Below are 27,822 nucleotides of genomic sequence, written 5' to 3' on the forward strand. Positions count from 1 at the left end.
CTCTCCATGGCTGCTCTGCTGAGCACCTGTCTCCTTCATAGACTCACTGGACCTTAACACCTCTGCCACTTCCTCATTGCTCTCCTTCGGGGGCATTGTCAACAATGATCTTCCAACACCTGCTCTGTGCCAAAGCTGGGCAGCAGTAGTCAGCAGTCTGGAGAATTTCTCTCTTTTGTGCCTGTTCACCCTACAGCCTCCTTTAAGTGAAGCTGCTCTGTCCACAACCTTTGCTGAAGCAAGCATCTTGAAAGTAAGCCACGTTGTGTACCACACGACCCCCATGCCCTGAACCTAGCTGACAGAACTGGGATGGGCACCCAAGCCATGGGCAGCCTCTTGTCACTCTAGCAGCCTCTGACTTAGCCTAGAGTGAAACACTGTCCAAACAAGATTGATGGTCATTCTTGCTTGAGAATTTGAACTAGGAAATCAAGAATGAAACAACCTAGCCATTGCTGTCAGGAAAATTATTAGAGGAGGAGGAAGGAAGCCAACATGCAGAGAGTACGTGATTACTCTATCAAGCCCACAAACTCATCATATCCAGCACCCTCTTTTTTCAGTTCTCCCAAAGACTCCTCAGTCCCCTTGTAAACAAACTTTAGCAAGTCAACCCCACCAAACTGCCAGACACTTTCAGACTCTCTCAATCGTGTTTAGATTCAATATGGTACCATACATTGAGTGGACCATGAATAGATGTCAGCTGAATGACTCCACCACAGAACTGGAAACATTGTCTAACAACAGGGGCACAGTCAAATGCAGTACAGTATATCTATCAGTAAATTAAACATTCACACAGCCACCCAAAATTTTGTATTTAAAGAGAATATGCTGTTGATGCAATTTCAAGTAAAAAAGCTGGATACAAATCTGTGTGTGCAGTTTGAGCCCAAATTTTTAAATAACCATATAATTACATGTAGACATGTACAAACCTTCAGACACAGAAAAAAGATTGGAATAATACTTAAATGCTAATAGTTAATAATTATCTCCTAATTACGGTATTATGAGTTGTATTTCTTTTCTTTACATTGTTTTACATTTTCAATTTTTCTTTGAAAATGTATTACTTGAATAATTAGAAAAAAATAAATGTCATTTATAAAGTGAGTATCCTCTAATCCTTTCTGTAAAATCCATTTAAGGAGCTTAAAATAGGAAAGAAGCAGATGTGAAGGTGTGTGTGTGATAGCCCTTTTTCTTACTCTTTTTAGAAGGTACTCCTTCCTTTTTCTACTTCTCAGAGAGACTGAGTGTTGCCAGCTACTCCTAATTGAGAATGATTCCTATTTTATGCATTTATGCTCTTATATGTGTTATTTCTCTCTTATTTGCCTTGCTTCTACTTTATTGTGCTTTTCCTGACTTCTTCAATTGAATGTCTAGCTTATTAATTTTCAACCTTTCTTCTTTTCATAAAATAAGCATTTAAGACTACATTTTTCCTTTAAGTACCACTTTGGCTGCATCTCACAAGTTTTGAAATATTGTATTTTCCTTGTTATTTAGTTAAAAATATTTTCTACTTTATGATTTATTTTTCAATCAATGAGTTTTTCAATGTGCCTTAAAATTCCCAAATATGTGAGTTTGGAGTTTTTTTAGTTGATTTCCAACTTAATTGTATTGTGATCATAGAATGTGGTCTATATGATTCTGATTCTTTGAACATTTTTAAGACTTGTTTTATAGCTAATATTTGTAAATGGTCTATGTACTTAAAAAGTATGTTTTCTCCAAATATTGGGTGCAGGATTCTATATGTGTCCATCAGGTCAAGTTGTTAATTTTGTTGTTCAGATCTTCAATATCTTTCCTTTTTGGTTGGTTGTTTGATCTAGGGTTTCAATGAGGATTACATGAATGTATATATGTATACTAATTTATATATATTTATCTGTATATATCTCAGAAAACAGTGTTTGGCACATGGATCTGATTTATGAGTGGCCTATAACATAGTGGTTTAAAGATGTAATCTGGAGACAGATTGCTCAGATTCAAATCTAGACTCTGCCTTAATAGCTGTGTGACCCTTGTCAAGTTTACTCAACCTCTCTGTGCCTCAGTTGCTGAATCTGTAAAATAGGAATAATACTAGAGTTGTGAAGATTAAGTGAGTTAGTACATCTAAAGCTCTTAGGACCAGGGTGATTTAAATCTGACCCCAGGTGCAGTTGGAGCAGATTTGGGATGGCTGAGATCTGGAAATGCCATAAACACGCAGAAGGGGAAGGAGATGGAGGAGTGTCATAGGGACAGTGTAGGTCAGAAGCTTGGGGAGAAAAAGAAGGCGGAGGTAAGAGGTAGGCATTGCTAGGCTAGACGAAGTGCAAGAGAGGCCAGCGCTTCCCCTTGTCACATGCCTGTCTGTGAACACAATAGCCATCATACTCAGGTTCCTAAAAGCCCAGCCTCTGGCTTTCCATCCCCCTGAAAAGCCACAAGGAGCAGAGCAATTCAGGGTTACTATTATGAAACCACAACTACTTATATTCAGAAAGACTCCTGCCACGTCTGCTTCCTGCTTTGTGAGAGGAAGCTGGGACTTGGGGACAAGATTCCATTCCCGGATGACCTGGGATATCTGGCAGGAAATTAAGGCAAGGAGTCAGGCTTGAGTGTGTGTACTTGGGCAGGTAGGGCAGGATACACAAACCTGGCCACTAAAATCTTTTTACTAGATGTGGTGCCTGGCTACCCAGGTCAGAGCCAACTTGTGCCTGACCCAAGGGACATAACCAATTCAAATCAAATGTTTTTCTGGTTAATATGAAAATACACACATGCACACAAATGCACATACACACACATCTAATTTCACTCCTACCTGAAACTACACTAAATTTACAATAAAGGTTTTTTTAAAGACATAAACCAACAAATAAGGGGAGGTTGGGGAGGAGACAACAGCAATAAAATTTTGGAAGTTACAAAGTCTACTAATGAGACACAACTGACAAAAACAACTCAAGAAACATGAAAATCCCAAGCTATCAGTGGGGGAAGCTGAGAGCTGACCTGATTTACATCTCAGAATCCTCAAAAGACTCCCAGATGGACAGCACCAGATACCTCTGGAACTGAAAGTAAATAAAGGAAGACCCCCAAGACGAGAAGGCTTGGGCAAGTCCCTGTATCCCTTCTCCTCTCCATATCACTGGGAAGTGGCAGACATCTGAAAGTTTATTCTCTGGAAAGGGTAAATAGAGGGTCCCTGAATTGGAGGAAACTAGATTCACTGAAGATATGGACACTGCATCAAAACCAGAGAGATTGAGCGACTGGCACATCTTGAATGATGAATGCTAAGGCACACCCACCCCCAAGCCCTCTTAACCCACTCAGATCTCAGAATGCTGATAGCCAGAATTTTACCTTCCAAGCTGGAGCCTCTTTCTACGGAGTCCGGCTAGTGCAAGAGGAAAAACTTATATATTTACTGTGGTAGGTTGAATAATAACTTGCCCTCCCAATGTCCATGTCCTAGTGCCTGGAGCCTGTGAATATGTTACCTTGAAAGGGACTTTGCAGATGTGGTTAAATTAAGGATCTTAAAATGAGGGGATTATCCTGGATTATGCAGGTGAGTCCAATGTAATCACAAGGTCATTATAAGGGGGAGGCAAGAGTATCAGATTCAGAGAGAAGATGTAAGAACAGAAACAGGAATCAGAGAGAAGCTGCTACACTGCTGGCTTTGAAGATGGAGGAGAGGGATCAATCAAGGAATGCAGGCAGCCTGTAGAAGCAGGAAAAGTCAAGGAAATGGGTTCTTGCCTAGAGCCTCCAGATGGAACTCAGGCCTGCCAAAATCTTGGTTTTAGCAGTGAAACTGATTTTGGACTTCTGCTCTCCAGAACTATAAGATAATAAATTTGTGCTGTTTTATGTCACTAAGTTTGTGGTTATCTGTCACAGTAGCAATAGGAAACTAATATAGTGATTTTCAGAATTCCTCAATAAATGGCTCACCCAGTTCACCCAACAGTGAAGTTCAGAATCAGTCAGCCTCACACATGGGCGCACACACACACGCACACACACAACGTGCACACGCACATTCAGTTTCCAATCAGCTCTTTCCTCCATTCATTATCGTGAACAGATAGATAAGGATCCCCAGACATCTGATGAAACCTCTTAAATGAAAGATAGAGACCAAAACAAATTTAAATAAAGACCAATTTGGAGGAAACAAACTTGGAGAGAAGAAAACTTAAAAAAATAAAACAAATATCATTCATTCCTCAGAAAAATAAGAGAAGATTCTATGTTCATGAAAAAAGATGAGAATATTATTAAAAAAATAGAGCAAGGGCTGTAGTGGTTAAGTTCACGCGATCCACTTCAGTGGCCCAGGGTTCACAGGTTCAGATCTCGGGTGCGGACCTACACACTGCTCATCAAGCCATGCTGTGGTGGCGTCCCACATACAAAATAGAGGAAGATTGGTACAGATGTTAGCTCAAGGACAATCTTCCTCAAGCAAAAAGAGGAAGATTGGCAACAGATGTTAGCTCAGGGCCAATCTTCCTCACCAAAAAAAAAAAAAAAAAAGAACTCCTGGGAGTTAAAAATAAGATAGCGTATACAAAAAACTCTATAGAAGATTTAAAGAATGAAGTTGAGGGGCCGGCCCCATGGCTTAGCGGTTGAGTGTGTACACTCCGCTACTGGAGGCCCGGGTTCAGATTCCAGGCATGCAGCAATGCACCGCTTGTCCAGCCATGCTGAGGCAGCGTCTCACATACAGCAACTAGAAGGATGTGCAACTATGACATACAACTATCTACTGGGGCTTTGGGGAGAAAAAGGAGGAAGATTGGCAATAGATGTTAGCTCAGGGCCGGTCTTCCTCAGCAAAAAGAGGAGGATTGGCATGGATGTTAGCTCAGGGCTGATCTTCCTCAAACAAAAAAAAAATGAAGTTGAGGTGTCACTCAGAGACTAGAGAAAAAAGAATAAGAGATTTTTTTTAATGGAGCAAAAACTAAGAAAATTAGAGAACCAGTCAGTCAAAGAAGTCCAAGGCCAAATAATAGGAATTTCTAAAAAGAGAGAATGGAGAAAATGGAGGGCAGAAATCACTATAATTGAAGAAAATCTCATGAACTGAAGAGCATGGGTATCCAGACAGAAAGGATATACCAAATGAAGTTTAAAAAGCACCAATCAAAAGAGGATATTCTATGAGCTTCCAAAGAAAAAAGAATAGGTCACATAGAAAGTAGAGGGAATCATACTGCCTTTAAATTTCTGAACAGTAAAATTGGGTAAAGACTGTGGAGCAATGCCTTTTAAATCCTAAAGGAAAATATTTCCACGATACATGACATTACCTGATGAGTAAGTTCTCAAAAAATTCCCCTTGCAAGAAACTCCTGGGGAATACACTCCACCAAAATGAAAGAATTCTTCCTCCGAGAAGAGGAAGAAATAGGATTCAGGAAACAGGGAAGAGGTAGGGGGAATTCCCAGAAAGAAGGGAGAGAGGAACACCTGTTGGCCAGGTATAGAGCACCCACTGCTCTAGAGCAGTGGGAACAGAGAGCAGGGTGCCCAGGGCAGTTGTCACCAAGAGCCCCGCTGCCAGCGGACCATCCCTTTAACTTCAGGGCACTGACCGGGGTGAGATTTTTATCTGTCTTTGGTTTGGCTTAACCATGTGCTAATGATGTTCCTGCTCCCCCTTCCATTTTCCATGGCTTAGATGAGCTAATGACACTCACTTCCTCCCCGGAAGTTCCCCTCTGCCCACTCCTGAGAGCTGCTGGGCCACGGGAGCCAGATTGTGCCCTGGAGCCTGCCCGGTTTGTCTTCTCCCAGGAAGACAAGCCCCTTTCTAACACAAACAGGTGTATGCTTGCTATTATATTTTTCTTCAAAAATAAACAATATATTGTTTAGGAATAGGTATCCAGGTAAAATGGTAAAATGATCAATTTATTGGAAAAGATCAATTTATTTTCCAGGGGATGCGCTGTGCACACCTAGGTAGGTTCTAGTGTCCCCCTGGCTGTTCCTGGACCTTTAACAATCAGTTCTGGATTTCATACAAAATGTTTTATTGGAAGCCTTGCGGAATTCTAGCTCAAGGAAAGCCCCAAGCACAGCAGCCCAGAAACTTGCATTAATATTGACGTCTCGGGTCCTGTATCATATTCTCCAAAATTTGTGAGCTAGCCTTGGTGTGACCCGGATCTGGTCCTACATGTCCCTCCATGTGTTTTTGGGGTTTGAGCACCTACAGGGACTCTGGCTATGGTAGAGTTCATAACTTGTCACTCTAGGCACTAAGGTTAAAATATATGAGTGATTCTAACGACGGTTAGAGAAACTTATTTTTATCTGTAGACACACGTGGGAGCCTGAGATCTTTAGAGAACAACTCAATACAGCTTCTGAACTCCCTCTCCTTCCTTTTGTCTTTGGTGAGACTCTGGTTCTCTACTTTCAGAACCACTGTATCTAATGTAGGGATACCACAGACGGCACTCAACGGAAGTTGGAGGTCCTTTAGGCTGGGAGCTGAGGTTTCCTCTGCAGTCCAAGGACACAGAACCCTGCTGAATGGGTACCACTGAGCTCTCTCAGCCTCAGGTCAGATAAAGCTATTCCTGAAAGGCCCAGAAAAAAGGACCCTAGAATAAGGAGCCGGGGAAATGAGCTGGATGTGGGAGCTTCCACTCCAGGCGGCAAGATGAGGTAGGCTGGCTGAGTCCTGCAGCTCGAGGGAATCCACCAGGTCCACCGTGGAGGGAATCTCTAGAAGCACAGACTCTGTCTGTCACAGAGGAGTCTTTCATCAGCTTCTCTGAACTGGGAAACAAGGCTCCTAGGGGGCCTTTTGGTGTTCTTGGATATGACATGGCAAGTCCCTCCGCTCCACCTCTGAGCTCTGGGCCTCCTCTTCACCTCCTCTGTCAGAGGCAGATAGACACAGCCCTGAGGGTATGGGCAGGGAGATTGAAGAGAAACATTCACAAGAATCCTAGAGGCAGTTCCTGGTGTCTTGGGTCAGCTCTACAATACCATAAAAACCCTAAGAATGAGTTCCTTTGGATCTGAAGATCTATGAGGATAGCCAGGGGTAAAGCGCTCAGGGGCCCAGGTGAGGTTAACCTTCATTCATTATAGGTTTTTGGAGTTCAGTGATCGGAAATAGGGTTTGATCCTTGATGTTAATGAGAGTTATGAATGAATAATACTAAAATCATAGAGTGAAAGTGTGTTTGGGAAATAAGATATTTATTCAATCTCAAAGCACCACCTTTGAGCTTACTTAATTACAAAGGGGAAAAGGTACCTTTATAATGGAGGGATCTGGCTGACATCACCTTCTCCAAGTGACCAAACTGAGTGTAGCAGACACGTCAATGCCTCCTGTCTTTCCCCTTGATTCACCCTGTAGGGCTTCTGCAGACAGCTCCAGTACAGACAGACGGCTTCCTGCTTCTCTCTACCTGAAGATGCTCTCTGGGAGGAGGAGCGTGCTCGCACAGCACACAGGGCAGGCCAGAAGTGCCTGGGAGTCAACACCCCAGCAATGACCTCTCACCAATGAGAGTTGGTGGATAAATTCCAAAACTTCCTTGCTCTTCAGCAGGATAACTCTGAGGGGGGTATTATTCAGTTTCTCAAAGAATCCCCAGCGGGACTGGGCCCCAGTTGCCCACAGCATTAATTCACTCACTTATTGGCTTTTCTCCCTTCCCTCTCTCACTTCCTCACTTTCTCATTGTGCTTCCTGGAATCACAACCCAAATGAACTACTTGTACCCAAACCCTTGTCTCAGGGTTTAATTTTAGGAGAACCCAAACGAAGGCACGTAACGTTACCAACGATGGTGTGTACTGGTGTCACGTGCTTCCTGATGTGACGGGAAGTACACGATATTACCCAGGTGATGTTCTTGTCAAAATGTTCAGCCTGAATCTAATAAAGAGGAAGCAATTAGACAAATCCAGATTGTGGGACATTCCACAAAACTGGCAGTGCTCCCCAAAAATGTAAATACAATAAAGGACCAAAAAAAAAAAGGTTAAGAAATTGTTCTAGAATAAAAGATACTTAAGAGACACAACAACCAAATGCAAATATGTTCCTTGATTGGATTCTGGGTCAGAAAAAAAAGAAGAAAAAAGCTACAAAGACCGTCATTAAGATAATTGGGGAAATTTGATTACCGACTACATCTTAGTCAAGTTTTCAGTATCAATGCTAAATTGGGTATGATAATGATATTGTGATGATGGATAGAATATCCTTACTCTTAGGAGATGTATGCTAAAGTATTAGGTGTGACACGTCTGTAAATTACTTTTAAATGATTCAGAGAAAAACTAAATATATAGAAACAGATAAGGCAAATGTGGCAAATGTTGATTATTGATGAATCCAGGTAAAGGGAATACCTTTGTTCATTGTATTAATTATTCTCTAAATTTTTCTGTAGTTTGAAATTTCAAACTAAAAAGTGTGGGAGGCAAATGAGGGATCTTTAAAACACAAAAATGAATGGATTATATGTGAATCAAGAGGTTTGAGATGTGGCTTTTGAAATAGCTTTTGTAAAAGTACAAAACAGCTATTATGATGCTGTGATATGTTTTAAGCATCGTAATATTGAAAGACCAATTCCAAGGAGAAGAAAAACCATGTTTTTCAAATGAGTCATCTATAACAAAGAATTAATTCTATTCACCTCTGAAGTCAAATACCAGCTTGTATATACAGTCCTTGAAATGGCCATTTCAGGGGCCGGCCCTGTGGCATAGTGGTTAAGTGCGCAGGCTCTGCTGCTGGCAGCCAAGGTTCCAATCCCGGGAGCGCACTGACGCACCGCTGGTCAGGCCATGCTGTGTCGGTGTCCCACATAAAGTGGAAGAAGATGGGCATAGATGTTTGCTCAGGGCCAGTCTTTCTCAGCAAAAAGAGGAGGACTGGCAGATATTAGCTCAGGGCTGATCTTCCTCACCCCCACCCCAAAAAAAGGAAAGGGCTCTTTCAGAATCGTCATTCCTATTTCCCTAATTAAAGCTTCTTTTTTGAAGAACTAAAATTTAAAACAAAAGTTTTTAAAACTATTACATATTTTTAAAATTTTCTTTAGTCACAAAGTTGTGACAAATAAGGATCTGGCAGAGCTAAACTAGTAAACATTTGAAGAAAACAAAGTTAAAAAGGATGATGACAGGTTCTGAGGGTCAAAACAATGATTTGAGTATTATAGATTAAAAGACAACCTTAGGATGCCCTCTAATATTTAGGGAAAATAATCCTATTTGTGAAGGCACTACAAAAATTGAGAGCAGAATGAAGGACTCCATGTTGCGCTCACATAAAGCTTTGTCAACAAAAATTATAAAATTCAAATCCAACTGACGCTTGATTTATTTCTGGTTCATTCTAAGATTCGGTGCAGACTTATAAATCTAACCCAAATCTGTTCAATATTAGATTTAACCATGTGAAACTGTCATTTTTATAAATCAAAAAAAGTAGGATTTAAACTAATATAACATAAAATAAGCTTATTTACTTAATTGGTTTTATTAATAACAATAAAGTCTTAATCAAATATTTTGTTTCCAGTTTCAAGTGGACTCACTTTAAGTGGCCATTTTTCAGTAACAACTATCTTTAATTATTTTACCTGCGTTTGGGTTACAATGGCATTGGGAGGGCAGAAGTGGAATCCACCCACCACTCAGAACATTGCTTCAATGGGAGAAAAGTCATTCTGAGGTCCAAATGATGAATTACAAATTAATTTTTGCAATTAACCCATTTTTTCTTAGCTGATAGCATGCTGAAGATTTGTGAATGTGACACGCTGTGACCGTTTTAATAAGAAACACACCAGACTGTGCATATCCAAGCGAATACAGAGACTCTCAAAGTCATCACCCTGGGAGGTCACACAGACTTTTTAATGATAGGGTCACCATTCCAAACAGTTGTCAGATTTTCTTCTCTAGAGTTGCCCGGATATTCTGTGACAATAATTCTTTTTACTGTCTTTCAAGATGGCAAATATTCATCCACTGAAGGTGGATTGGTTTTAGTAATGCAATGAGTAAACAAATTGGGTAATATATTTGAGGGCACGGACAAGAAATGTGGTTGTGGGGGTCGCTTAGCGGTTAAGTGCGTGCTCTCCGCTACTGGCGGCCCGGGCCCGGATCCCGGGCGCACACCAATGCACCGCTTCTCTGGCCATGCTGGGGCCGTGTCCCACATACGGCAACTAGAAGGATGTGCGACTATGACATACAACTATCTACTGGGGCTTTGGGGAAAAAAAGGAGGAGGATTGGCAATAGATGTTAGCTCAGATCCGGTCTTCCTCAGCAAAAAGAGGATTAGCACGGATGTTAGTTGTGATCTTCCTCACAAAAAAAAAAAAAAAAAGAAATGTGGTTGTATTCTTGTCTGGCCATATTTTGCTTGTGGCTGCACTGTCACCCACACTCATTGTACTGCCTGATTATATAAATGGAATTATATACCCTTAGCAGTTGGAATAAGGCTAGGCAGACAGAGACTCTCCATAAGCACTTGCTGAATGTTGAACACGTGAATGAAGATGAGACTTCCTACAGCTGAGTGTCATTCACATATACAGTGAAGTAGAAATGGCTCATAGTTGGTAAACGAAGAAGGCAAAAAACTTTTTTTCCCCAATAAAATTTTCTTTATTGATATTGCCATTTTCTATCCCAGTATTTCTGGCTAGTTGATTATCTCAAGCTCTACCAAGCTCCTCCAGTCCCTCTCCCACAAGAGTCCTGATGTACCCCAAACAGCAGGAGTTGGGGCTTGTTAGTTTTGATTAATCTGGCTGTTTAAAGTTGTTCTGTTTTCTTTGAAGAACGTTGACTTACAAAATCACTGTTAGCTCATCCTTAAAGATACAAGGAGAACCTAGATAGGTAGGCCTAGCCAGCATTGTATTGTCATGGAAAAGAAAAAGTTTACTCATGCACAGTTGTGTCATATTTGCATCTGAAAATAGCAAGTAGGAACACGATGAAGGATCTGCGATGTGATGTCCACGGGGCCTCTGGTTCTTGGTTCCATCGAGTCATTATCTGATAACTTAGTCGGAAAACCTTCAGCAAAGTAGGTAAAGGAGTGAAGCAGAGGGACATATGATTTCGTCAATATGGAAGGATCCTTAAAAATAATCCAGCACAACAACTTGTAACAAAGACGAAAATACCCGAGGCACAGAGAGATAATCAGATTTCACAGCACAGCACGTTGGCTAAGAACATGGGCTCTGGAGCCAAAATGCCTAGCAGTCCAGATCCTGGTTCTGCGTCGAACCAGCTGTAAGACCCGGGCAGGCAGGAGTCCTACCTTCCTTCTTTTTTCATTGCCTCGCTCTCGAGGTTGTCAGGATTAAATGAGTTAAACTCATAAAGAATTTAACACATAGAAAGCACCCCCAAAATGATTATTGTCATTATTTTTGCTGCTGTTGTTTTCCCAGGCCACATAGCCAGTTTCAGGGTATCCTACAATGCATTCATTCAACAAATACTTATTAAGGGCATAGTTTGTACCAAACACTGTTCTAGGTGCTGGAGATACATCAACAAACAAAATCAACAAAAACTCCTGCCCACATGGAGCTTGTATTTTCATAAGGAGAGACAGACAATAAACTATAAACCTGATAAATAAGAAAATTTTTATAGCAAATTAGAAGATATGTGCTATGGACAAAAGACAAAGTCGGGAGGATCCTGAGCATTAGGGAGAAGGTGGAGCAGGTGGTGATATTAAATCAGGTGCTGAGGGTAGGCCTCACAGAGAGTGTGACATTTCAGACTTGGAGGAGGCAAAGGAGGGAGCCACCAGGATGTCTGAGGGAAGAGTGTTCAGGCAGAGGGAAGAGTTAGTGTCAGGGCCTTATTGCAAGTGTGGCTGTTATGTCCAAGAAACAGCAAGGAGGCAAGCTTGGCTGGAGCAGAGTGAGCAAAGGAGAGAAGAGTAGAGATAAGATAAAAGATGTAACAGGAGATGAGATCAGTAAGGAGCGTTGAAAGCCATAGAAAGGACTATAGGTTTTATTCTGCAAGAAATAGGGAGCCATTGCAAGGCGTTGAGCAAAGGAGTGACCTGATACAATTTATATTTTTAAAGAGTCCTTCAGGCTGTTGTGTTAACAAGAGACTGAAGGGAGGCAAAGCTAGAAGTAGGGAAACTATTTGGGAGGCCTTTCCAGTACTCTAGAGGGGCATGGTGGTGGCTTGAGCCAGGCAAGTATCAGTAGGGGTGGTGAGAAGTGGCTGGATTTAGATATATTTTGAACAGGTGACAGACTGGATGTGAAATGTGAGAAAGAGAGGAGCTAATGATGAATCCAAGATTTTTGACCTGGGATATTAGAAGACTGGAGGTGCTGTTAACTGAGATGAAGGCAGTGAACAGGATGGCTTTTGGGGGGTAAGGAAGACCAGTTCAGTTTGACAATTCTTTGTTTCTCTATGGGTAACATATTTTCCCTCTTTTGACTTCTTTCAAGATTTTCTCTTTATCTTTAGTTTTCTATACTTTGAACATGATATGCTTAGTTATAGGGTTGTTTTGTTTTGTTTGGTATTTATTCTGGCATTTGGTGTTCTCTGAGCTTCTTCTTGGATCTGCAGTTTGGTGTCTGTCATTAATCATGGAAAGTTCTTGGCCATTCTTACTTCAAATATTTATTTTACTCTTTCTTTCTTCTCCATCTGGTATTCCAATTTTGTGTAGGTTACACATTTTGAAATTACACCACAGTTCTTGGATGTTCTGATTTATTTGTTTGGTTTGCATTCTTTTTTCTCTTTGCATCTGAGTTTTGGAAGTTTCTATTGACTGATCTTCAAGTTCACTGATCCTCTCTCCAGCTGTGTTCAGTCTAACGAAGCATCAAAAGCATTCTTCATTTCTATTACAGTGTTTTTTTTATTTCTGGCATTTTGTTTTGATTCTTTCTTAGAATTTTCTTCTCTCTACTTACATTAACTATCTGTTCTTGCATGCTGTCTACTTTTTTCATTATAGCCCTTAATATTATTGATCATAGTTATTTTAAATTCCATGTCTGACAATTCCAGCATTTGGGTCACATTTGAGTCTGGTTCTGACACTTGCTTTGTCTCTTCAGACTGTTTTTTCTTGCTTTTTGGCATGCCTTGTAATTCTTAGTTTAAAGATGTGGTGTTGGGTAACAGGAAGTGAGGTAAATAGGCCTTTGGTGTGACTGTTTATCCAGCTAGGAGCTGGGCTTTGTTTACTGTTTGCTATAACTGCAGGTACCAGAGGCTTCAAACTCCTCTAGTGTCCTTTTCGTTTTTGTTTTTTTAACTCCTCTCTTGACTTTGGGCTCCCCTAAGTATGCCTTCTTAGGGACAGTCTGTGTCTTGGAGCTCTTTCAGCTGTACTCCACTGTTATTATACTAGAGCTCTGTTTGTATCATGGCCAGGTGTAAGGGAGGGAGAGCATTCTATAATCTTCCAAATAAATCTCAGTCTTTCAGTCAGCCTCTGTTTCTGGCCTGTGACCTTCACAAGTGCTTCCTCTTGTAAAGCACCCCCTCTCTCCCTTAGGTGAACAGGAAGGCTATAGGTGACCGGACTGAGAGAGATACCCTTCCCCCATGGCTCTGGGACAAGCCTCTGATAAAGTCTTCCCCCTGGAGAAGACTTTGTGATGGAGAAGTCTCTGGGTCTACTTCACAAGGTTTATTCTTCTCCTTCCCCTGTCAGAACCATGTGGGGACCTTTCTCAGATCTCCACCTTGAGAACCTGGTGGTGTTCCGGGAAATAAAGCCCATGAAAGTATGGGGGGGGGCCCTAGTAAGGCTGTACCCCCTCACTCTCATGCTAGTCTGTATTCAACCTCCAGCAATTCACTCTAACTACCATTTAAGTGTTCCTACCAGTTTATGGCTCCAGCAACTTCTGCTCCATGTAAGTAGATCTCTTCTGTGACTCTCTAGATCCACCTGACTCTCCAGATTTGGGAATAGTGGTTTGCCCCACAAACTCCATTCTCTGATGGGTGCAAGAGAAGTCATTGATTTCCAGTTTGCCCAGTGTTTCTTGTTGTAAGGACGGCAGTGATGACTTCCAAGCTCTGAACAGGTTGGAGCTAAAACTAGAATTTGTAGGAGTTCCTATCTGGGCAAGTTGAGTTTGAGTCATCTATTTACAGCACTAATAACAACATAATCTGGTTGATAGTTTTCTGCAGAGTAGCTAGATTAGCAAGTTGTCTAAAACCCCCAAGTTCCAGATAAAAAGAACTTAATAAACTTCTCTTTCAGGATTTGCTGACACAATTAGAGTTAATGTTTAGAAAACGGCTAAGGAAGATCTGACTTGCAACAAATGGTGGTTACTGGTAGAAGTAATAGAAAGAATAGAAATGGATGTTAAAAAAAAATGGATGAGAAGTCTTTAAACTCCCCATCTTGCCCCCACATCATTTATATTTCATTGGTCTGTCTTGTTGGAAGATATGATTAGAGTCATACATTCTGAGCAAAACTTAGCATTTGTTGATAACATAGAAGTAAACACACTTAAACTATTGAAGCCAGTTAATAAGGTCACATGGAAGAAACATTTGACTTGAATCCAATGATTTGTATTGGACTCCTGGCACTATAACTTGGAAGTATGCATCCTGCAGCAACTCACTTGACCTTCGGAGCTTTAGAGACCTCGTCTACTAAACAGGTATAAGGAATGGGGGTTAGGGGAGAGTGTTGTGAAGATTACATAGGGTAATATTTTTCTTTTGTAAGATATTTTATATATTGTAAAGCTTTTTACAAAAGTAAGATGCTGTTATCACTGGGTTCTTCTGCATATTTTCATGTGCTCTATTTATTTCCCAACCTTATTTTCAGTTGTGGAATGGAAAAACCAGGAAGGAATCTAAATTTTCCTCCAAGCTGTTTGAGCTCACACCTTTGGGCCAAATTCAATAAAGCTTAGCTAAGTAAGTCGCCTCATGTTTTTGGGCTACGAACCAAGAATATAGTCAAATAATGGCGACTTTCAATATTGCTGCATCACCAAAAAACAGATCTGCTGAGGGCTATGCAGGAAGGGAAGGGCAGGACTACAAAAATTATTTCCATATTGACAAGGCATAAATTATAACACTACCTAAGAAAAAGTGCTTCCCTCCCCCGCAACCCCCCCAAAAAATGGAAGCCAGTTTTCCTAGTCATTTGTTGAGACGAAAACAAACAACAAATATTTCCCAACACCATTTTCGTTGTGTGGGGCCAGTTGCTAACTGTCTTTAAAGGCCTACTCTGCATCAGGCTGGAAGCTAGGTCCTCACAGGAGCCGTGAGGTTTAATTATTATTACCCTTGCTTTACAGATAAGCGGACTCAGGGTCCGAATGATTACGTAACTCATCCAGAATCACACAGACAGTAAATGGTGGAGTAGGAACTGGAGGGAGATCTGTGTGATTTGAATGCTCTGGACTTCTTTGCACTTATCAGGGCTCTTAGCGAAGGAAAAAAATGCCAACTGAATGGATCTTCTATTATCCACATTCCAGAGTAAAATCAATGTTCCTGGGAGGATGAGGAAGGAAGTCATAGAATTTCAGGATAAAGGGGCATTTGAATGCCCATTTAAGGAATCCCGCCCTCCTTCCTGATGGGTGGATCCTTCTACGGCAGCTGGTTAGGCCACGGTGACAGGGAAGTTACAAGGTTCTTCCATATCCAGAGCAAAATCTGTGAGACTTTAGCTTCCAACTCTTCCGACCCCATTGGTTCTCCTCCTTGAGGTCAGAGAGCTCATCTCTAACCCCTCTCTTGGGAGACCCAGCACGTCTGACCTGGGTCTTCTCCCCAGCCCTTTCGACCGTTTCCCAAAGGGTGCCAGAGGTGAGTCCCTTCCTCTTGGTTCTCCTGTGGGTGGTTTCTCCACATACCTCAGTCTCTCCAGGCCTAGCTTTTCCGAATTCCTTCCAACATCTGCTAGTGACATTAAAATCTACTGAAACAGTGGGCTGTTTACCCAACTTCCTCTTAAAACTCACCAAAGGATTCACAAATGTGAAAAACTTTATGATACGAGAGCCTGGAAGTTTTGACCTGTGTACAATTTAGCAACAGTTGCTTAAAGGCAGATTTATAGCCTCATTATTTTTTACTGCAAATACTTTGTTGATTTTTTACATTAAGTAATATAGAAATGTATTCTCCACATAAAAAAATTTAAATATAATAATCCTCTCTCTTCCTCTCAGAGCTGTATTTAGTTTGATATGTACACTTGGGGGCATTTCTTTAAGTGTGTATTGATATCTGTATGTATACCCAGGAAAAATATACTTTGATTTTGTTTTAAAAAACAAATGAAGTACATTCATAATAGAAACAATATGCTACAATTAAAATGAAAGAAGTGGACTCCTAGGTAGTGGTACATAAAGGTCTCTAAGACACACAGTTGAGGAATAGAAGCACGCTGCAGAACAAGAGGCGCCATAGGATTGCGCTACCTTAAAAGTTCTAACTGTGAGTTTCCAAATCTAAATCAAAGTACCACTCCGCCACTCTGACTGTTGAAACCACTGTGGCTTTCAAACTGTGAAGTCTCCAACACTACCGAATAGGAATGGACGTCCCAATACACAATGACGCACAGATCAATGGCAAAGACTCCTGCTCCTTTCCCCCCTTATTGTAACCGTGGCCAAGGCACTCTATTGATTGGTTCCAAAAAAATTTAACATTTATTTCTTGATATCTCGAGGAGATATACAGAATAAAAAGAAGTGGTCCCTAATCTATAGGAGTTATCAGCTATTGGAGAAAGAGAAAATACCACAGGAAAATTTAAAGAACAATATGAAGCCGTGTGTGGTTAATTGCCAGGCCATGACACGGCTGGTGAATTCAGCAAGTGGGGATGTCTGTAGGCCCAAACGGTAAGGGTTGGCTTCCCCGAGGAGGCTAAGCATCAGTTGAGGCTTGAAGAATGCGGAAAATCTGAATAAACTAAGGAAGGGAGAAGGGGAGGGAGGGAATACCAGGCTGGGGAATGGGTGTGCATGTGATAAGATGAGCTCAGAAAGCCCATTCTACCAATGGGGAAAGGGAGGTAAACTATACTTGTTAAATATTGACTGTGTACCAGGCTTCTTATATGCCCCAAGCTCCCCTACAACATGTGCAGTCTCATTTAATTGTTACTACTTCCTAATTGGGTAAGTAATATTATTATCATTTTATAAATGAAAAAATTGAATTCCATAATCACACAGGTCACACAATTTTTAAGTGGCAGAGTTAAGATTCAAACCCAGAGCTGTCTGATTCCACTGCCTATGTATTCTCCCCCACCCCATGCTGTGTCCTTAATAAGACAACTTCCCAGAGGGGAGGGATCCCCTAAGTGAATTATGGAGACAAACTTCGAATATCAGATTGGGGGCTAGATTATGGGTAGTCTTAAATGTCAAGAAATTTGAGAGTAACTTAAAGAAAATCTTAAATGAGAGGGAATTTAAATTATCATCTAGGAGAATAACTTATTAAAAGTAACATTTAAAGAAGAATCTGGGAATGGTTTGTAGGATGAACGGGAACAATGAGGAAATGGAGGCTGGAGTCTAGACTGGAGGTGATTCCTATAATCTAGAAACAGATAGTAATCGTCAGGGGATGATGGACGATCTGGGTAGCCCACCTATCCAGTAATTCCAGCAAGCTCTAAACTGGCAGTGTACGTTGACAGGGTCAAGAACCAGTATTTTCTAGGGGTTGCGTAACAATTCACTTGGCCTGACTAATGGATACCAAATGCATTCAGAAAGGAAGTGACGTGCACATAGGTGAAGCCAGTGATGAGCTCTTACCCAACCCTGACATATGTAAATGGACACAAATAAAGGAAGAGAGCCTGGATATAAAAGGAAGGCACGGGTCAGCCAGGTAGCCTCTCCAGGCTCTGGGTTTGAAAATGAAGGTGCTTTTACCATTGACCTTTCTGGCTTTTCTTAGTTCTCCAGGTTGGGCAAAAGATAGGCACTACCACATAGGCATTAAAGAAACCACATGGAACTATGCTCCTACTGGTAGAAATATGCTCAATGGGAAGCCTATTTCAGAAGATCAGTAAGTAATACCTTTGCCTTGAAAAAGTTCCTATCAGAAGCAGAAGTTGGTACCTGTTACTCATTGATAAAATGCTGATGAAGAATTTCCCATGACTGACGCTTTAAGGGCATATTTGCTGTTGAAACCACTTTCTTTGTCTTTTTAGTGTAAGCACGGCATGGAAGACAGATATTAATATAAATCAGAAATTGCTCCTTCCTGGGATTCTTGCCACTCTTGCTTTTGTGACACGTTATTTCAGGGCTCTTCACTAATTCTGTGTTTATCATCGATTTTGTTCGAGCGGTGCTCAAGCTATAAAACAATACTTTCGCTTCTGACATGGAGTGTAGGGCAGAGATTGTAAAACCGCAGCATCTTCTTGACTTCTCTCTTCAGACCATTGAAAGCAGGAAATCTGGAGGTTATGAGTGAGATTCTGATTTATTATGTTTGTTGGCCAAAATGCCCTCAGTTCTACCAACAAATCCATTGAAATGTGTCAACTATCCTAAGTCATAAGAATTGCTCTAATGCTTGAGAGCTAAAGTAACCTCGACATGGGGTGAGAAGCCTTTTTGTGGTTCAGTACAAAGAACTGAGTAAGTCTTTTAAGCCAAAATGCCATGTATATTCTTGCTACACTTGTGCTTGATCTCTTCATCAGACGCCCCAACGCTCTCCTTGCCTTCAACACTTTTTTTGTCTCTCTCCACATTTTTTCCAGTGTCTGAGTTTTCTCTATCAAAATTAGGCTGAAAAGCTTCTTGCTTCTAGTTTCAGTTGATTTAACATTGTTTTCCTTCCAGTCAAAATTTGTTAAAGTTCTCTCTTTTTTTGTTTGTTTATTTTTTACAGAGAGTTTCAGTCCCAAACATATCTACAACAAGCCCCAGATAGGATAGGATCTGTCTATAAAAAGGCTTTGTATTTTCAGTTTACTGATGATACATTTCAAACAATCGTTGAGAAACCATCATGGTTGGGATTTTTAGGTCCAATAATTAAGGCAGAGACTGGAGACTTCATTTATATACATGTAAAAAATTTTGCTTCAAGAATCTATAGTCTCCATCCTCACGGACTCTCCTACACGAAAGAAAATGAAGGTAAGCAGATCCTCTTTTTTCACATTTCTGAGCTGTTGCTTATGGAACCCGATACCTCAGGAAAAGCAAGGTAGCCGTGGACTGGTCATCATTATGAACTAGGAGTAGTCTGGGGTGAAGGCAGACTCTTACTTCTGATGTCTTTAATGTTTATATCCATGACAGTCCTCTTTCAATTGCTCATCTTAAATGAGTGACCACCCTTGTGCAATTCCTGGGAAAGAAAACACACTTCTCACTCACAAAAACAAAATAATAATAATTTTTAGGAGACACTCATGAGCTAGATGTTAGGTTGGCAGAAACACTGTTCTCGTTTCCATTTGCTAGTGGATGAGGATTTGCCTCTTGGAAAACAACAGTGTCAAGAGAAATCACTATTTTCCAGACAGTATTTTCTTTCCTAGACATCTACACTCACAACCGCCTAATGGTGTGGGAAAAGGAGGGGAAGAGAATGCCAACAAATAGGGCTTTGTGTTCAACATGGAGCAGGAGGGTCCACGGGTAAAGGATGAGAGGTTAGCCATACTTCAAAGTCTTCTACTGAGTGAAGGAATTTTATCCATAGATGTCAGGGATCTAGCCTCAGAGGTGGAGATCTATGGTGAAATTCTAGAAGAAGAAGAAAGAAAAAGGAACAGGGCCCCAGATTCAGAACCAAGGTAACAGCTCAGGGTAATGTAAGCTGTGCAGAGGGCCACTGGGGACTCCAATGGCTACTCACAGGTAACGTGGATGCCTCTTGATGCCCTGGGTCCCAAAAGACCCAAGTCAGTGACTAACTGACTTGCAATAAGAAAAGATGGAGGGCAACTCAGGAGCCTGGATCTCTCTATCCAAGATCTAGGCACACAGCAGGTGCACAATAGATGTTTGTGGGATCTGTCAATAAAGGTGATGATAGTTTGTTAATATACTGCCTGCCTTGTTCCAATTTAGTCTAGAAACTAGCCAAGCTGGACATTCAAGTGGAAGCCAAATAAGGTGGATCTAGGGAGGCAGGAGACAGGAGAAAGGACAGGGGAAATGCACACCTTATTCTAAAAATACAAATTAACATACGTTTATGGCTTAATGGCGGAAGCATAAGTCACATTCAATACAGTGTTGTCGAATGGTTACCATGACCGCAGTGCGTGTTATGTTTTCTAGGTGCTCTGTATCCTGATAACACTACGGGCCTGCAAAAGGAAGATGACGGTCTGGAGCCAGGGACACAGTATACTTACAAGTGGTTTGTGCAAGAAAATCAGGGGCCTGGCCCCAATGACAGTAGCTGTGTGACGAGGATTTACCACTCCCATGTAGACACTCTAAAAGATGTGGCTTCAGGACTTATTGGACCAATTCTGACTTGTAAAAGAGGTAATGTATTTTTCAGTCTTATTGCAGCCAGTCAACCAGAACATGCGGGCTCTCCCTCGCTGTCCTAGGGGAATTTTGCTCTCCAATGAGCTCCCTTTTCCTGCCTCGACCTGCAGGCTCCAGTCAGGAAAGTCAAGTTGCCATCTTGGACTCCGAGCACTAGGTGGCGATCATGAGTCCAACGTCTCAGGTCCAGTCCAATAATGCGCGTTGGTCACTAGATGGCAGTCAAACCCGGCAAACTTCACCTTAGCCGCCTTAGCACAAACTTGCTGCCGCCTTTCTCTGCTACAGAGAGAAATCGCTCTACTATAGATTCACCCTGTTGAATCAGCAGGGTGGGAGGAATTAGGAAGATGAGAGCCTGTCTGCTGTTCCTTGCATGCTTGGTTCCTTAGGACTCTGTCTGTGCAGGTGCAAGATTTTACTTTTATATTTTAAATCAAATGAGTTAGAATCACCAGTTTATTTTATAGCAAAAATAGTTATTGCAAAGAGTAAGTTTTGCTGTTCTTTCTGTTTCAGGCACGCTGGATGGAGACACTGAAAAAAATATTGACCAGTCTTTTGTTCTGATGTTTTCTATAACTGATGAAAACAGTAGCTGGTATATCGATGACAACATTAATACGTACACTGAACCTGGCCAAGTTAATACCAGTGATCCTGGCTTCCAGGAGAGCAATCACATGCACTGTAAGATTAAAAAGGACTTTCTCATTCACAGTATCCTATAATTCTAACCTCTGTGATGCTAATTAGTAACTTGCCTTGTTCAAGCTGTTTAGTTGAGTTGACATTTTTCAGTCTTTCACTCAGGGTCTGCTGGTTGATATGCAAGACATCTGGTAAATCCTGCCGGTTTCCAAAGTTTCATAGCAAGTAAAGTCAGGCAGGTGCATCTGTTTTCTAAAGTCTGATATTGATCAAAAGTAGACAGTAAAAGCATAGGAAAGATGCAATTTTAAGGTAACAAAATGCTGTGAAAGAACAAAGGCATAAGTGGCCATTTTATGAAAATGTGCTTCTATTAAGAATTTTTTGGGAAAGATGCCCGCGTTCTGTCGCCTTTATCTTGGCTCTCTTTTTCACAGACTTCGATTCTTCCTATTCTTCTCCCGTCTTCACTGCTTCCTGCCTGTCAGCTGACTGTCGCTCCTCTTGACTCCGAATCTTTGTGCCCCATCACTTCTAAGCACACACGATGTTTATGGCCTCCTCTTTTGTGAAACACAAATCAAATCCTGTCGTAGATTATATGTGAGAACAGTGTTGACGCAGTGAGGTTTACCTAACGAGGAAATGGCCCTGATCTACCGTGTTTGATAGGTTACCATACGTGTGTTTTCAGCAATAAATGGATATTTGTACGGAAATCTGCCCAATCTCACCATGTGTGCAGAGGACAAGGTCAGGTGGCATTTTGTTGGCATGGGTGGTGGATCTGACACGCACTCCATCTACCTGCACGGACAAACGCTGATCTCCCGGAATCACAGGAAGGACACCATTACCGTCTTTCCTGCCTCGCTGGTAGATGCCTTCATGGTGGCCAAGGGCCCTGGAGAGTGGATGGTGGGCTGCCAGATATATGGTAAGGATTTATTACTTTTACATAATATAGGGTCGGAGAACTTCTAAGGGTACAACCCATTGCAAATGCCTCATCTTCCCGATGGAGAAATTGAGATCTAAGGAGGTGATAGGATTGCCTTCTGGAAGGTCAGTGACAAGGTTGGGACTGGAACCTAGGTCTCTGACAGTCTTAACTCTATGACAATAAACCTTTTTAGGTATATAGGGTTTTTTGGTTGTTGTTTTTACAAAAAAACTTTTATCGTCATTAGCCTGTGAGCCTTACAAGAACTCTGAGTGTCAGACAGCGTGGGTATTGTTACAGCTTTTTTTTAACTGAGGAAACAAGTTCCAAGAGGTTAAACACTTGCCCAAAACCCTATAAGATGCAGAGCCAGGAATTACGTAGGATCAAATAATTCTAATCCAGTACTCACTAAACCTCCTAATTTTAGTTTATTTCCCTCTTTAGTCACACTCCCATTGAATGATAAGATGGCCAGTTATGAAGTTACTGATCTTTTCTATTCTTAAATATGACCAAACTCTACATATAATCATGTAAATGTTTTGTTTCATTTTTCAATCAGAAAACATGATTGTCATTAGAACTGAAGAATTTAACTTTTATTTTTTTGTACAAAAATGGAATTTACCTCTCTGATCAAAACCTTTCTTTTTTCTAAGTCCCATACTTTGGTTGGCATCATGCTTCAATTAATTATTTAAACAACTAAACCACAAATATTTATCAGAATTTCCTATGTGCTGTGTCCCTCCCAGGACTATGGGGAAGAGGAGAACCACACACAAGCTATTATAACTCAAGGACTGAATTTAGTGGTAAAAATGTTCACACTTAGGGCCGGCCCCGTGGCTTAGCAGTTAAGTGCACTCGCTCCGCTGCTGGCGGCCCAGGTTCGGATCCTGGGTGCGCACCAACACACTGCTTCTCCGGCCATGCTGAGGCGGCGTCCCACATACAGCAACTAGAAGGATGTGCAACTATGATGTACAACTATCCATTGGGGCTTTGGCGGGAAAATAAATAAATAAATAAAATCTTAAAAAAAAAAGTTCACACTTAGAAAGGAATATCATTTTCAGGATAAAATATGCACTCAGCCCCACTCCTCCTATTTGCCTCCTTGGCAGATGGTGCCTTCAAAACAGGTCTCTCCCCCTCAGCACTGCAGGAAGGACAGGGTCAGCTCTAGGCACAATCGAGAAAGCTTCTGAAAGCTCCTTGACCACAGAGTTTTCTCTGCTGTTTGACAGCAGAGTTTTCTCCTGTGTTTCTTCTCTTTCTGTGTCCTACAGTTTTTTTTTTTTTTTTTTTTTACTTCCGCACATTGTTATTTTGTAATTACAAGTATACATGAACAGACTTTTGCTGGAAAGAAAGGAAGGAAGAGGAGGGAGGGAGGGAGGGAGAATTAGGTGGGGGGCAGCAAGCAGAAAAAGTGGAAGTCTAACATGGTACAGTAGTATATGGGCGCCTGCTCATACCAGCTCGAGAGAGCTAAGAGTTAGATAAGCCAGCTGGTAAACTCTTGGTAGCTTCAAATTTGCCACAGTGGGAGTGTTTACACCACAAAAATTAGCAAATAAATCAGATTTTTGTGTTTTTCTTTAGAGAGCTGGTTTAAGAATACACCATTAGTCCAGCCCAACCCCACCACCATCCCACCTCTCTCCCAGAGAGTAATCACTGTAATCAGTTGGGTGTGAATACTTGCAAACCTGTTTACTGTGCCTTTTCACCCAATATGTATGAACGCGTAGAAATAAAAATACATAGCTATGTTTTGTGTTTTGTTTTATGTAAGTAGGTCACGCTACATATGGTATTCTGCTGCCTGCTTTCTTCGCTCATCAATATGTCTTGAAATCTTTTCCATGACATTCCCCATACATCTAACTTATTCTTTTAACCTGCTATATAGTTTTCTATATTTGGGGTGTATCCTAATTTATTTAACCATTTACTTACTGATAGACATTTAAACTGCTTCCACTTTTTTGATTTATTAACAATATTGTAGTTAACACCTTTTTATTTGTATCTTTTTATATATGTGCAAATATTTCTTTGGCTAACTACCAAGAAGTGAAATTATGTAATGGAAGCATTTTAATTTTAACAAATGCTGCCAGATTGCTTTCCAAAAAGTCTATACTAATTTATACTGCCACCAACAGTGCTCTGAAATCCAGACACAGCACTGATGCCCTCATGGAAATGTACCTCCTTGATTTTCCTCCTGTCTGCCAACTAGTTAATCTAATAAAACAACTAACTCATTGGTGAATAGTGATGGCAACTTCATACCCACGTGAGAAGATGTTTTTGGCCAAATAGACTCTCAAATTCCTCTCAGTAGGCAGATGCCATCTTCATGCAAGAGTTGGCCCAAAGCTGGTTATTATTCTTAAGTAATACCCATTCCTCTAACATCCATCTTTGCATCCTAGTCTTTGTACTTATTTCTTACGTTTTAGGTTTTTACACAGATTCCATATGTAAAATACCTCAAATTTCTCAAAGAAAGGGGAAGTTACCATATTGTTGGCTAAAATTAAAAATATATATGGACTGAGAAAAATGTTTCAATAACATTCTCTACTCGGGTTTGCTGTTTTTCAGAGGGTATGCAGGCCTTTTTCAATGTGAGGAATTGCCAAAAACCTTCAACAGATGTTACTGGGACACATGTTATCTGTTACTATATTGCTGCTGAAGAAATTCTTTGGAACTATGCTCCATCTGGCATAGATTTCTTCACTAAAAAAAATTTAACAGCAGCTGGAAGGTAATGACTCAGAGATTAAAATATTTATGGTTAAGTAAAGATAACTGAAATTTTGTAACCAGCTATTCCTAAAAAGGGTTCAGCATCTTATAATAAGAAGCTACTGAAAATAAAGGTAGAAAAATAATTATATCAATAATTGGAAAATATTGAGCCTAAGGATCATTGCCACACAGTTTTTTTCTTTTTTTTTTTTTTTAAGATTTTATTTATTTATTTTTTCCCCCCAAAGCCCCAGTAGATAGTTGTATGTCATAGCTGCACATCCTTCTAGTTGCTGTATGTGGGACTCAGCCTCAGGATGGACGGAGAAGTGGTGCCCCGGTGCGCGCCCGGGATCCAAACCCAGGCCACCAGCATCGGAGCGCGCGCACTTAACCACCAAGCCACGGGGCCGGCCCTACACAGTTTTTCTTTAAATGCCTTAGCAGCCAATGCAAAGGAAAACCTACTGTTCATCTTTTTCCTAGCACTAAATTTTAAAATGGATTTATTTTATAATTATGAGACATTTAACAACATCAATTTTACGAAAATTTAAAAACATTCTTCATGTGTAATTTATAATTTCCTGCTAAGATCTGAAGGCACAATTAAGTTATTTCCTGTGATATCCTTAAATCATACTGTATAAATATTTTTTACTCAATAACTCCTAAGAATATATTACTGATTGCTACTTTAATGACCAAAAACTAAGACTAACATACATTACTGTGGCATCAGCGTTTAAAAGTGCACAAAAAATTTTTCTGATAGTCCAACTGCTAACTATATTTACCAATTTGAAGATTACAGGAGTTTTAATCCTTCTGGTCTATTGAATGATAGTTATGTGCCAGAAAATATCAAGTTCTAAAACCACCAAAAAATAATGTTTCCCATGGTATTTATTTTTCTCTAATTCATTCACAGAAAATTTGAGGAAACTAAGAATATCAAGAGAATATTTTCTCTTCTTATATTTTAAGCTCATCAATAAATTATTCAGTCTGTGTAAAGGACATTTTCTATTAATTGTGAGAAAGATATATGCGCTTAGAGCAAAAATTTGATTCAGAGTCAGGTCCAACCCTCATTTTATATTGACTAAAATAAGTACGATTTAATAGATTCTTTTGGCTTGCTTGGTTCTCCCAGCTGTGAAATTCTAGGATGTCTTAGCACTGCAAGTCACCACTTCACTACTAGGGACCACTTTTCCTCAAGGGATTCCATTTTATTGTATTATAATAGAATAAAAAAATAAGAATGCTAGCTCTCATCTTAACATTCCAGCATCTCTGCACATAGTTGTTTTAAAAGCAATGTTTGTTACTACCTGCCTGGAAAAAATCAGACATAATGTCTGTTTAATTTTTATTCCAAAAGAAAATCTGTAAGCTACTAGGTAGACAGACATAGGTACTTGTGTACACAGACATAGACAAAAGACGGAAAGGACATCCATGGAAATATTGACAGTGTTAAATATAGATGATGGGATTATGAAGATTTTAATTTTCTTCGTTATAATTTTCCTTATTTCCCAAATTGTTTACAATGAGCATGAATTGCTTTTATACCTAATTACAAGAACTTTAAAACAGATGTATGTAGATTCTTGCTTTCTTTTCACATGATCACTGTAAATTTAAAAGTTCTTTGTGTATCTACTTTCTCTGACAGTGAATCCCAGCCGTATTTTGAACAAAGCCCAACCAGAATCGGGGGAACTTACAAAAAACTAGTTTACCGTGAATACACAGATGCTTCCTTCCGAACGCAAAAGGCAAGAGACGAGCACCTTGGAATTCTTGGTAAAATTCTATTGATAGCTTGCAGGGTTATAAACACCATTTACACATATTCTGTGCAATCAAAATGGTATTAATCAACTCAGTTTTAGAGATTTTAGGGGTCATCTTATAACCTTATGAAAACAATACATTCTGATTCACCCAATTTTAAACAACATTCTTGTGTCCCTGTAAATCCAACAAGAGTAATATATTTGTGTGGTCCAAAGTGACTTCCTAAGACCCCGAATCATCTAGACCTCTTGCAGGTGGACACATTTCTGTCACAACATCATCCCTTTAATTTGGTCCTAGAAGAACCTTACCCAAGTAATACAACCTGATAATTACATTTATGAAAACCAAGGACAGCTGCTAACTCTGTTGCTTTCAGGGCCTGTCATTAAGGCGGAGGTGGGACAGATCATCAAGGTCACTTTCTATAACAATGCTTGCCTGCCGCTCAGCATCCATCCTCATGGACTGCGCTACAACAAGAGCAACGAGGGCTCATTCTACAGAACACCCAGGGGAGGTAAGTAGGCCTCAGGGAGGTCTGAGCCAGGCATGCTGCAGTGTAACCCCAGCAAGAAAATAAAACGCCTCCCAAAATTATTGTGTAGCCCACTTTTCCCAACAACTTTGTGTACTTACTGTGACAGAGCGATTCCCTCAGCCCCTTTCAAGTGTCACCCAAGGTGCTCCAAGTTGAGCAAGATACAGTCCTTGCTCTCAGAGATCCCACAGTCTAGACTAGGGTACTTCGGTCCTAGGTCCTACTTCACAAATGTTTATTTCTTACTAGGTACCCCTCCACCCTCCTCACATGTAAATCCTGGCTCAACCTTTGTCTATACCTGGGAAGTTCCAGGAGACGTGGGTCCTACCTCCACAGATCCCACCTGCCTGACCTGGTTATACTACTCCTCAGTAAATCAGACGAGAGACACCAACAGCGGCCTTGTAGGGCCTCTCCTCGTGTGCAGAAATGGAAGTCTTGGAGAGGAGGGCCGACAAGTGAGTCGTGGG

General features: G+C 40.7%; 1 protein-coding gene across 1 annotated transcript in view; it reads left to right on the forward strand.

Moving 5' to 3' along the window:
• The first annotated feature begins 18,013 nt into the window (after positions 1-18,013).
• LOC101390189 (ceruloplasmin-like) overlaps positions 18,014-27,822 on the forward strand; it is a 38,662-nt gene continuing 28,853 nt past the window's right edge. Inside the window, exons 1-9 of the mRNA XM_004419264.3 lie at positions 18,014-18,168; positions 19,009-19,259; positions 20,415-20,627; positions 21,153-21,323; positions 21,979-22,221; positions 24,850-25,015; positions 26,684-26,814; positions 27,188-27,328; positions 27,599-27,810. Of these exons, the coding sequence (XP_004419321.1) occupies positions 18,014-18,168; positions 19,009-19,259; positions 20,415-20,627; positions 21,153-21,323; positions 21,979-22,221; positions 24,850-25,015; positions 26,684-26,814; positions 27,188-27,328; positions 27,599-27,810 (1,683 nt within the window). The remainder of the gene's footprint in view (positions 18,169-19,008; positions 19,260-20,414; positions 20,628-21,152; positions 21,324-21,978; positions 22,222-24,849; positions 25,016-26,683; positions 26,815-27,187; positions 27,329-27,598; positions 27,811-27,822) is intronic.

This window comes from Ceratotherium simum, chromosome 5 (assembly GCF_057802395.1).
Source record: "Ceratotherium simum simum isolate JZ-2026a chromosome 5, ASM5780239v1, whole genome shotgun sequence".
Lineage (NCBI taxonomy): Eukaryota > Metazoa > Chordata > Mammalia > Perissodactyla > Rhinocerotidae > Ceratotherium > Ceratotherium simum.